The 12,615-nt window shown below is 30.0% G+C and overlaps 1 protein-coding gene across 1 annotated transcript in view; it reads right to left on the bottom strand.

The window, feature by feature from the left end:
• The window catches only part of asp (microtubule assembly factor abnormal spindle), a 101,812-nt gene that overhangs the window by 88,543 nt on the left and 654 nt on the right, over positions 1-12,615 (bottom strand). Inside the window, exons 2-3 of the mRNA XM_075382224.1 lie at positions 4,366-4,413; positions 2,665-2,841 (exon numbers count right to left, since the gene is read on the bottom strand). Coding sequence (XP_075238339.1) covers positions 2,665-2,841; positions 4,366-4,395 — 207 coding nt within the window. The 5' untranslated portion in view covers positions 4,396-4,413. The remainder of the gene's footprint in view (positions 1-2,664; positions 2,842-4,365; positions 4,414-12,615) is intronic.

Below are 12,615 nucleotides of genomic sequence, written 5' to 3' on the forward strand. Positions count from 1 at the left end.
TGATGCAGAATCCAGTTTTCTTTGATGGCTGGTCTCACGCAGGCAACTCTTTTCAGCAGTCTTTCAAGAATTTCTTGATAAACATACTGATTTCAGTCTGTCCTGTAGGCAAAAACTCCTTATGTATAATGCCATTACTATCCAAGAAACAAATTAGGATGGTTTTGATTTTTGATTTGCTCATTTTTGCTTTTTTGGGATGTGGTGAGTTTGAGATGTGCTCTACTCCTTGCTCTGGCGTTTTGTTTCTGGGTCGTACTCAAATATCCAAGATTCATCACCAGCAATAACACTTTTTAGAAAATCAGGACATTTCAATTCACCCTAGAAGAGTGGCACACTTCCACTCTGTTCAACAGTGAGATTTTTTGGAACCAATTTTGCACAAACTTTTTTCATATCAAATTCTTTTGTCAAAATTTGATGGGCCGTGATATGGTTCAAATTCAATTGTTCTGCAATCATTCTGACAGTTAATCGCCAGTCATACTGTATCAAATCTGATTCGCTCAACACTGTCACATTTTGACGTTAATGGTCTTCCAGAGCGTGGACTGTCCACAACTGATTCCCAGCCATTTGAAAATGCTTTAAAACCACCTGAAAACATGGGCTTGTGACAGAACATCATCTCCATACGCACTTTTCAATTTTGAAAATGTTTCAGTAACATTCTCACAGAATTTAACACAAAACTTGATTGTACAATGTTGCTCATGATTAGTTCACTTATTTTTGTAACACACAAATAAAACTTGTTTCACAAAAAGTTTGTTTACATCTCTCATGGCAACAATATACTAAAAATATTAATACCTATTATAAATCAGCTGTTCACATAACCAAATGTTTACTAGTAACTTTACAGTGTTGCCACTTTGGCTGCCAAAAAAAAACTAGTCTCATTACTTTATTTACAGACTTTGTATTTCATGTGTAACACATACGTGTTAGATATTGTTTACAGCAATAATGTTAGATTAGTTCAGATTAAAGCTGATATTACTTTTATTTTTAATTATGCCATGAATTGCTAAGATCAATAATAAAATGTTGGCTAATTTTTTGATAAGAAAATCTCTGACCAATGTAATTACTTAGCATGAAGAAACTGAATAAATTTCAGTTCTACAAATAAAAATAAACAAAAAAGTTCATATAATCACAGATCTGGAAATGCTTCATTTATAAGTTATAGCTTGTGAAAAATTTTGCCCTTAACTCTATCCCAAAGTTAAAACAAGGCCATATTCAAATTCTTGGAATCAAATTAAACAGTAAATTTGATGATTTTATATGTTTCTTGACAAAACAAAAATTGAGTACAAGTCAGAACTGACAAAACAAAAATTGAATACAAGTCAGAACTGTATGCCATATAATTTTTGAAAAAATTATCATAAACTATAAAAAACTGGTGTCACAAAACACAATAATTTTTTTCAAGTTTGTTGTACAATGAACTTCACAATTTTATAACTAAAATTTATCTTGGTTAAATTCCCAGTAAACAAATAATTTGCAGTTTAATTATGAGAAAATCCACGTATCAATTGAATGTAAAGAAGTGTTTAACACAACTATCATTTATTAAAAACAAAACAGACCAACGGATCAGAAAAAATTGTATTTCTTAATATGTTTTTTAAACTATCTCTAAATAATGAATTTTCATTTCTTAATATTTTTAACATAATTCAAAAATATTTAGATAGTGCCATTAACCTATTGTCTTATTTAACTATAATAATTGATCTTGTTTTTAGATATTTTCTGATAATGAAATAATTTTTGTTTCAGTTTAAAATTATAGTACAACCACCCATCCTTAAACTATTTGTTTCTTTGCAAGACACTCTACATATACAGACACATAAACACACTCTCATACCAGAAAAGCAGTATTGCATTAATGAAAATCAGAAAGTTGTTTTGTTTTTAACAAGTCATTAACCTTTGTTAGTTAGTAATATGCATGTGTATACACGCTTGATGGTTCTGCAATTCCTTGTATATCACAGAGAGTATATTTTAAAAATTGAAGGGAAATAAAGATAAATGTCAATAATGTAAGAGCCACTTTAAAGAACCTTGTTTCTGTAGATCACTGAAGTTAAGAAGACTGAAACTAGTTTTATTCATACTAACCCACCAGATTGGTCTAGCGGTGAACGCATCTTCCCAAATCAGCTGATTTCGAAGTTGAGAGTTCCAGCGTTCAAGTCCTACTTGATAGTGAAGTCAGTTATTTTTACACGGATTTGAATATTAGATCGTGGATACCGGTGTTCTTTGGTGGTTGGGTTTCAATTAACCACACATCTCAGGAATGGTCGAACCGAGACTGTACAAGACTACACTTCATTTACACCTATACATATCATTCTCATTCATCCTCTGAAGTACTATCTGAAAAGTAATTACTGGAGGCTAAACAGGAAAAAGAAAAAAAGAAAAGTTTTATTCATACTATTTTTGGCATCTGGCAACACTGGCTAATGATCACAGCACTTTATGCCATTTGAAAACTATTTAAGGAAAAAAATATTTCTAGGGAATGAAGCACAAGGAATAAAAATCTTATTTGGTTGTAACAGAAACTCAAATAAATGAAACTAAAGATTTTTGCCATAAATATTGAATGATTATAAAATGAAACATTACCTCAATAGCTTTCTCTGTTGGATTTATGACTGTGATGACACGACTCAGTGAATTTCCCACTTTTATATCACTGAATAACAATTTTGGTTGAGGATGAAATGGAGCTAATACCAAGTTAGCTTCATCTTTGTCAATCATTTCATCATTCCTTACTTTTTTTTGTGGAGTTACACTCACCTGTAATCAATTTTTTTTTTTTAAATAAAATGAATAAATTTCTTAAATCTACACTCAGATGTTAATAACTACAATTAACTACACGATTTCCACTATCAGCAATGTCAGAAATATATTTACAGGATTTTCAGAGTAAATTAGTGCATGGCATCACTCATACACATAAAATTTTAAGTTGGATGTTAATGTTATTCTCATTATATATAACCCAGTAATAAAGAGTGAACATATACTAAAACAAACAAATAAAATTCTTATAAATGTAATTTAAAATTCACATTTGAAAATAGATAATAATAGAAAATTAAATTATTTAGATGTCAGTATCAAAATAAACAAGGACAACCAAGCTGAAACATCAGTATATATAAACCTACATCTAATAATAATAAAAAATATCAATTCATAAAAATCACATCATCCTTGGTCTTATAAAATTAACACTTACACAAAATCATTAATAAAGCAGTCAAATACTACACACATAATAATGTAAAAAGTTAAATAATGAAATATAAATCATAAAACTTATAGTGGTTGAAAATGAACATACTACTATAATAAGTAATATTTATAAAAAAACAACTATCAAAACACAATAAATACCTTAAAACCAATTCATAATGACGCAATAGTGAAAAATGAAAAAAATATACATAAAGTATTTATACACCAATATCATTGAAAATATTACTAAAACTTACAATAAAGAAATATTTAAACCAGTATACAAACCTAATAACCACATGATAAAATATTTAAAAAACAAAATTAAATGTAATGATTGTGATTTATATAGGAAAAAAATTGATCCTTTAAAACTAGAATTCTTGAACGTTACAGAAATTACAAAAATGATACATTAGGTTTATTTAATAAGGTAGACAACCTAATAAACAATAAATAGTTTATTTTTGATATTAGCACAAATTTAGAAATATTAGAAATAAAAATAACATAAAATAAAATATATTAGAAAAATATTACATATATAAAAAATACAAACAAAATTTTGATTTGATAAATCATCAGAGTATCTGAGGGAGAGAATCTTATAAAAATTACAACAGATAGCAGCACTTGTTAATGTAATTTTCATTATTTTAATATTTCTATTTTTAGATTTGTTATGCAATACTGGATTTATTCCAGTAATGATTGAGGATGCGGGATCCCGCTAAAGTAATTTCATGAAAAATTAAGGTTAAGATATTACCTGCCTCAGTATATAATAAAACACTATGAAAATGGTAAAAACTCAGACTGTTTCCTCTATTAAAATTACTTCTCACTCTCTAAATAACAAATCGGTAAGATAATACAATTCTATATCTCACTTTGCAGTCTTTTATCTCAATCACCCTCAACATAATCAAAAACTTATGAATAATATAATAGAGAAAAATTAGGCAAATATTTAAAAAAAGCAACTCTGACTTAGTTTATGCTGTAGGAAGAAGTGGACCATTAATCATCGGTGAGAAATACAATTAATAAAATATAAAATTTTTACATCATTCTTACCATAAAAGATGTTCCAAATCTTTTTGCCATATTATTTTTGGACTGTATCTGAAACAATAAACAAGAGTAAAATAAAAATCATGGCAATCTGCCATTAAAAGTAGAAGAAAAAAATTAATTAATATTTTTAATGTAACTAAAAATATAATACGATCCTTTTTAAAAAATTCTAATGCTTGACTGCTTTATCTCACTTAACTGGATTTCTGACTGGTTATGGTTTATCTTACACTCTTTGTGCACTGAAAAAGTCTCAATTTTTTTTTTTAATAATGATTGTAGAGAACCAATTCTGTGTTACCTTAATTTAACAACCAAGCCAGCTTTCATAAATGTTTATCTACCACTCTGCACATTATTGATCTCTAGCTCTCCCCCATCCTAGGATATGATTTCTTGACTGCTTATATTAGAGCATCTAATAAGCTAATTTTAATAATACAAAATATATCATTACTATCTGATGCATATCAACAAAATTTCAAATTAACCCAGATTAGGCAGCAGACCTTCCAGAAGGATGTGTAACATGCATTTGTATAAACAGCATTTTCTTGTAACTGATTCATTATCCAACAGGTGGTGAGTGTATAATTTTAAAATATAAAAAAAGCTGTTTCTTCTTACATATTTTTAGTGACCATATGTGTGTGAACATTGATTCTACAGCTGTGTAAAATCCCAGTTACGAAAAAGAAGGCAAGCCTTCCCGACCTTTTAGTAGATGGGTAAGTGTCGTATTATTTATCTTTAATCCTGAATCTAACAAATATATAATCTAAAATGTATCCTTTATACTACTGCATAGTTTTACTGTAAAAAAAGTTATATAGTGCATTCAGTGAGTGTTTGTTTAGAGACTTCCTTCCAGAAGGGCTGCAGCAGGTCATGTAGAAAATAAAATTTGAGTACGCCACTGTTCATTGTTTAGTAAAGGTTTTTTCTAAAATAAAACAAGACATTATAGCAGCAAACCAAAATCAACATCGAATTACAAAGATTTAGTTTGATTCCCGTCATGATTATAATCAGAATTTCTTTTCATAGCGCTGGATTGGGTTTCTTTTACGTCATTTTATTGTTTACTCAGAACATCTGATTGCACTTTATAGGCCATTCTATTACTATAATTATTATTATTGGTATTATTATTTTATTTTAGGAAACCAGTAACTTTGCACGAGACAGATTCAAGTACATCATGGCAAATCTTCTGTCGTGATGTCTGCAATAATGACGAACTTGACAAAAATGACAAATTTGCCAAAGTCAGGCCTCTTTTGGAAGTAATAAATGAGATGTGCAGGGATTTTACTCCTTTCAAGTAAGAACATTCCGTAGAAGAGAGCATGGTTCTATATTTTGGATGTCACAGCATAAAAGTTTATCCGAAATAAGCCTATTAGATATGGATTCAAATTCTGGTGTGGTAGTCCAAGTAATGGGTATTTGTCCTGGCTAGAACCATATCAGGGTTCTGGTACATTGTCAGAAAAATTCTGACTTATGACATATGACATAAATTGAAGGAGTTGCCATACAGAATATACTTTGACAACTTTTTCACTTCATTTCCTCATTTAAGTGACTTGAATAAAAGGAATGTTCAAGCTACAGGAACAAAAGGAAGACCCGAATTAGTTATTGTGATTTACTTGTGGTTGAACTAAAAAAAGAGCCAAGAGCAAATTATCATTACAGGTCTAACAGCTCAGCCAATGTACTTGCCACTGTATGGAATAACACCACAATTTGTGTGGCAAGTAATTTTGACAGCGTACATCCCATTCGTCAGGTTGCACATTACCCTCAGCAAGAGAAAAAGTAAATTTCAGTTTTACAGCCATGTGTAATCAATTACTAAAGATGGACGAAGCAGGAGCGAAATAAAATGCAGAATAGCACAAGCTAAACGAGCCTTCAGTAAGAAATATAATTTGTTTACATCAAAAATTAATTTAAATGTCAGGAAAAGATTTTTGAAAGTGTATGTTTGGAGTGTTGCTTTATATGGAAGTGAAACTTGGACGATCGGAGTATCTAAGAAGAAAAGATTAGAAGCTTTTGAAATGTGGTGCTATAGGAGAATGTTAAAAATCAGATGGGTGGATAAAGTGACAATGAGGAGGTATTGCGGCAAATAGATGAAGAAAGAAGCATTTGGAAAAATATAGTTAAAAGAAAAGACAGACTTATAGGCCACATACTAAGGCATCCTGGAATAGTCGCTTTAATATTGGAAGGACAGGTAGAAGGGAAAAATTGTGTAGGCAGGCCACGTTTGGAATATGAAAAACAAATTGTTGGGGAAGTAGGATGTAGAGGGAATCTGTAGTAGGATCCCACTAGATAGGGAATATCTTGGAGAGCTGCATCAAACCAGTCAAATGACTGAAGACAAAAAAAAAAAGAGTAATCAATCTATAATTATAATTTGCACATGGGTGGCATCGACAGAGCTGATCAAAACATTTCTCTCTATTGAGTTACAATCAAGGGAAAGAAGTGGTATTTTCCAATAATTGCACTCCTGATTGATATTGGAGAACACAATTCCTGCCAGTTATATAGGCAAGATGATGGAAGATTAGACAACCTAGCATTCTGTCTAAAAGTCGCAACTGCAATACTCTAATCAAATTGACAAATTGTATCTCAAAGCGGACGATCATCTTGAACGTCAAAGGTGGAGTCTAGGTTCGATGAAATGGAGCATTATGTGAAAGATTTACCTTCAGAAGTCCACACAGGGAAAAAGAAACAATTACAATGTCGGCTGTGCAAGAAAAGGTGTACAGTGTATAAAGTGTACTGTAGCACTCCATTTGTTGTGTTTCATGGGTTACCATGCAAAATAAAGCCAAAACTTATTTACATATTTTCAAATTACAAAACTATTTTCATATTGGAGAATGTAACAAAATGTAAACTCGTTGCATAGTGTTCAAAACGAAAAAAGATTTAAGTATTTTATGTAGATTTTTATTTTATGCTCATTGTACTGTATTTTATTGTTTGTTTGTGCCAAAACTTCATATTCCACGCTGTAAAAAGTTTAAACTTGTTTAATGTAAGTCCATTGTATTGCATTGTAAATATCAAAAGAATGTAAATAGTGTATATTCAGATATTCAATATACCTGATGGTATATTAGGCTGCATCACTTGAACAAAAGAAAAATTATAATTTGCATGAAATATTAACACTATTGGAAACAATTATCCAAGAAATAACAACATTTTCAAAAAAAAAGTAATTCAGACTTATCTGGGTTAAGAAGAAATCAATTATTACTTATTACGTAACATAACTGTTCTAAAAAAATTATTTTGAATCAATACCCAGTAGCATGCTTATCCAGGTACTAAGAATACTCCTGTGGTGACTACATCTACAAATTCAAGCAAGGAAAAAAATGTAATTTTTTAAAAACCTAAATCATAAATGTTTAAGTAGATAAAATTTAGAAAAACATATATTTAATCCATATGGTACCTCCTAAATTTTTATTTTCCCACCCACAGGACAGGCTATTTTTTTCTTCATTTTCATTTTGTTAATCATACAACTGAGCATAATTCAGAGAGAAATGAATCAAACACCTCATGAACTGGTCTACTTTTTGTCATCAAAAATGGTTTGTCATCAAAAATGGCCGATATATTCAATTGATTGTATGCTTCAGTCAAAATTGAAATTATTACAAAAAAAATTTTAACTTCAATTTTGTTCTCAATATTGTCTCTTAAGTTATAAGTTTGCATGTTACAAGGGATTAGGAGGTCCAAAGATTACAAGAGATGGTGAAACTTTATAATGCTGTATAATCTAAAATAAGGGGATGCGGCCAGAAGGATTTCTTAAAACAAATACAATTCCAATTTCCAAAAAGCATGGTACAACAATCCATCAAGATTAGAGAATAGTTTAATTTTGCTTTCACCAAAGATTCTTCGTAAATTTTTACAGAAGCTGAGAAAAATGAAGCAACTGGTTCGAAAAAAATATGAATTCAGAATGGGGGCAGGATATAATTGAATTAATAACTGACTGACTGATACATAGAGCTGTAAAGAATAAGTGTACGAATTACAGATTTCTAAAAAATACTCAATTGTGGAAAATGAGATAAATTAATGTAAATACTGAGAAGCTTAATTAAAGAATCGTACCTGAATCAGAAAATGGCTATGAAAATATGGATGTTCAAATTGAGTAGACTGATCTTGAAAAAGAAAAAGGCAAGGGTACATACTGCCTATCACCAACTTTGTTTAATATGTATGTAAAATGCTCTCAAAGAAGATGGAAGGAATTGGTTTAGGAAGAAAAATGAATAAATTGTATTTACAGATGAAATGATATGTTTTGTTTTAGGATATTTAAAATTAGAAAACTGATAGAATATAAAATGAAAATCAATGTTACGAAAGCAAACGTAATAAGGAAAAACAAGAGAGGATAAGTCAATGAATATATACAAAATAAAAAAAGAATAAAACTAGTAAAAGAATTTAGGTACTTAAGGGAGCAGGTACCTTGTATCTTAATAATGTTAAATTTGTCAATTTCCTTTTTCTCACCTTGCAGAAAGACTACAGCTTTGAAATTTTTCACCCATTTAAATACAATTTTATTACACCTGCTTTCAGTTTTTCAAACTACTAAACTAAAATTTAAATTTTATATTTTTTTTATGTAATAACATTTTTAAATCAATTTTTTTTTAATTGAAGACTTTATTATCTTAAGACTGAAAAGGATTACATGTCCAAAAAACTGTCCATAGCCATACTAATACACCACACACATCCTCAGAAATTTCATCCCTCCAAGTTTAATGGTTCTTATGAAAAGGGAACAAAGTTAAAAAAAATCTAATTTACAGAAAGCATACATTAAAAAGTGGCCTATCTTGTTTTAGTGCATCCCAGTACCATATGATGGTCATCTGGAGTTCCCTCCTCATTTTCAGCATCTTTTCTTTTCTTAATTACCTATTAGCTTTTTTTATACATGAATGTAGCTTTATTCAGCTTTTTTTACTCTAATTTCATCAATGTCGACTAAACTAATCAAAGTATTCACCCCCAATTCAAAGCTAAGAAATTAAAAAATTTTAACTTTTCCAACAGTACCCTCATTAAATGTAACACTGTCATACACACCTAACCTAAGAGTTTCTAAACTAATAAAAACATTTTTTGGGACCCTACTACAAATAATATTGTTAAAAGATTCATTAGAGTTTTGTATCATACTGTGCAAACACTTACAACAACAAAGGATCTGCCAAATCTTTAAAGGCTCAATAACTTCAGTAATGGCAGGTGCTACAGGTTTTTTATGACAATTTGCACCCAGTATTTTTGCGTTATTGTTGCGACATCGACGGGATGCCGTTGGTCAACAATGTTGCAGTAGATTTTAGAGCATAGGTGGACTGTATGTGTTCATAGGTGATGAATGAAGACACCTTGTTAATTACTGAAGGATTGTTTAATTGTACGCCATGGTGTACAATTAAATTAACGTACAATTAAAATAACGCCTTGGCGGATTAAAAGAATTTTGTAACTTATAACGTAACTTTAAAGATAGCAAACATAAGCTAAATAAAACTTAAAATAATGTTCATCCGAACAAGAATTGAGAGTCCATCTGGAGATGACCGCCTTGGGTCAAGTATGAGTGCAGACTGGTATAAGATGCTATGTACTGTGCTCGAGGGAGCAGCTAGTGATGAGTGATGGGATGTCTGGTGAACATAGTTTGCTGTGGGCACCCTAGCCATGGCTAGGTTTCAGCACCCAATGTCAAGAGGGGGTGAAAACATAACAGTTATTATACATACACCAAGTTTTTCTATCATTATGGCATAGATTGATGGTTAGGTTTTTCAGACATTGAAGTCATGTGGAAAAAAACTGCCACATTTCATTTCTTCAACACTTTTTCACATTTTTTTATTGCAGTACCATAATAATTTTGGATGTTATTAATAATCTTATCAGATAATCTACCACATCCAAAAATTAATTTTCCATCTGATAATTTTTTACTCTTCAAATTTTTTTGTAACTTCCTCAGGTGTGCTCCCATTCTCTTCCGCACATGTCCAATACATTCTAGCTTTTCAATTTCTGTAGCACAATAAGCAGCCAGATCCTTTAATTTTTTGAAAACCTTGCAGTCACCATTACCTAAATATATTTGAACAAATCTCAAATAAAGGAAAATGAGTAACATCAGCATTATGTTCTAAGTAGCAGCTGTGACACATAAAAAAATACGAGTTCTTTATATTTAGAATTCTTTTTTGGGGCATGAGTTAATTCATATAAATATAAACTAACAAAAAATAGCAAAAACTGAAAATGAATTTTTTCAACTAAAATCATTATGTCTGCTTGGCATGTTAATAGAAGATTGAAAAGGTGTAAACAAGATAAAAATAAGATGCATTTAAGAGAAATAAATAGATAGTAAGAAGTCTTGTGAAGTTTATGTTTGGAGTTATTTCAATATGGATGTAAAACTTGGAACAAAGAAAAAGAGAAAGTTGGAATTTGAAGTGAGCAAGGAGGAGAATGTAAAGACTTAAAAGATTAATGGACAGACAAAATGAAAAATTAAAAAGTAATGAGGAAAGTTAACAAGAATAGAAGCTTAATTAGGACAGTTAAGAATAGAAAAAATAATTGGTCAGGGAATACCGTGTGAGGAGGATTAATTAAAACAATGCTAGAAGGAATAACAGTAGAAGGTTCAGAAAAGCAGAGACTAGTGAGGAGTAAAACTTAAATGTGTCTTAACACGACTTAAAAAATTATTCTATTCTCAGTAACATTTTGATATGGCTCAAAATGACCAGGTCTCTCCACCACCTTGATCAATTTTAACCAAAATTGAATGGCATCAATCAACTATAATCATTTATTGTACAAAATTCCAATATTGTATTTTTTATCAGTTATAACTGATAAAAAAACAAAAAAAATATAGGCTTACCCCTCACCCCTGAATGAAACTGACTGAATACAGTGTAAAAAAGTAACTTTGAGTCCAGAAACAACAAAAACATTTTTTTTTTTAAAAGGAGTTTGAATAAAACCAGATCAAAATCTGACACAATCAGCATATATTCCTTTATACCTATAAAATTGAAAATATAAAAACTTATGAAGTACTACCTCACATTTATTATTAAAAGTTACGGGTTTCTTCTGTTCAATTTAAAAAATTACTGATATTCCAGGTTTTCAGATTAGTGGCATCAAATTTATATTCCAAACAGAAACTTTTTATATAGCAAGAAGAAAAATTTTGGAATTTAAACAAATGAAAAGAAAAATAATTGACCTTCAATAAGTATTAAAAAAGATGTCAAAGAACTGTATCAGTATTCATAAAAAAAAACTGTAGAAAATAACACAAAAAATGAATCTGTGGGGGCAACAAATCTTTAAATATGGAAATTTAGCTGATACAAGAAAAAAGTAATGAAAAATTAACACATCACCATAAGTTATTAAAGGATCAGTCATTCAAAAAAAAATGCGTAAAAATTGCCTACTGAGATAAATTGTTACCTTTAGAAAACACTGAAATATACAGTACCAGACATAATAATTTAGATTTTGGTATTATTCCAATTTTAACTGACAAATGGAGAATCAATACAGAATGAGTCATTAGAAAACTTGGTCCTAGGCAATATGGGTGAATAACATTTTTTACAACATAGTTCAACAACATTACAAGCAAGTTATGAGATATTTTTAATATTTACAAATGAAGGATGAGAAGTAATGATAAAATGGCACCAGCTGAAGCTTCGTTTAATAAAACAGTTACAGTAAACTGCTAAAAAAATTGAATGCAGAAAGTAATTAATTATTAGTGACTAACATCCACAACAGTGGATACAATTTAAGACTGTTTTTAAACACTGATGGTCCCAACTTGAGTAAGCACAAAGAAGCTTTTCGTAATAATATTTTATAACATAATATTGCACAGGACTACACACTTGCAGTTTGTTAAAGATTACTGTGTAAGACTGCTTCACTAAAAGAGGTATTGGTTAATCGATCCATTCCCTGTAGGGGTAAAACTTTTTCAAAGCCTTACTCACTAATGCAGTCTCTGAATTGACAACAATAAGATCTTGTCAAATGCCACTTTTTTTCTATGCTTAAAATATTTGTATGAGGTTAGTAATGTGAACTGTATTACTTTTTCTAATA

This window comes from Lycorma delicatula, chromosome 1, assembly GCF_047948215.1.
Source record: "Lycorma delicatula isolate Av1 chromosome 1, ASM4794821v1, whole genome shotgun sequence".
NCBI classification, from domain to species: domain Eukaryota; kingdom Metazoa; phylum Arthropoda; class Insecta; order Hemiptera; family Fulgoridae; genus Lycorma; species Lycorma delicatula.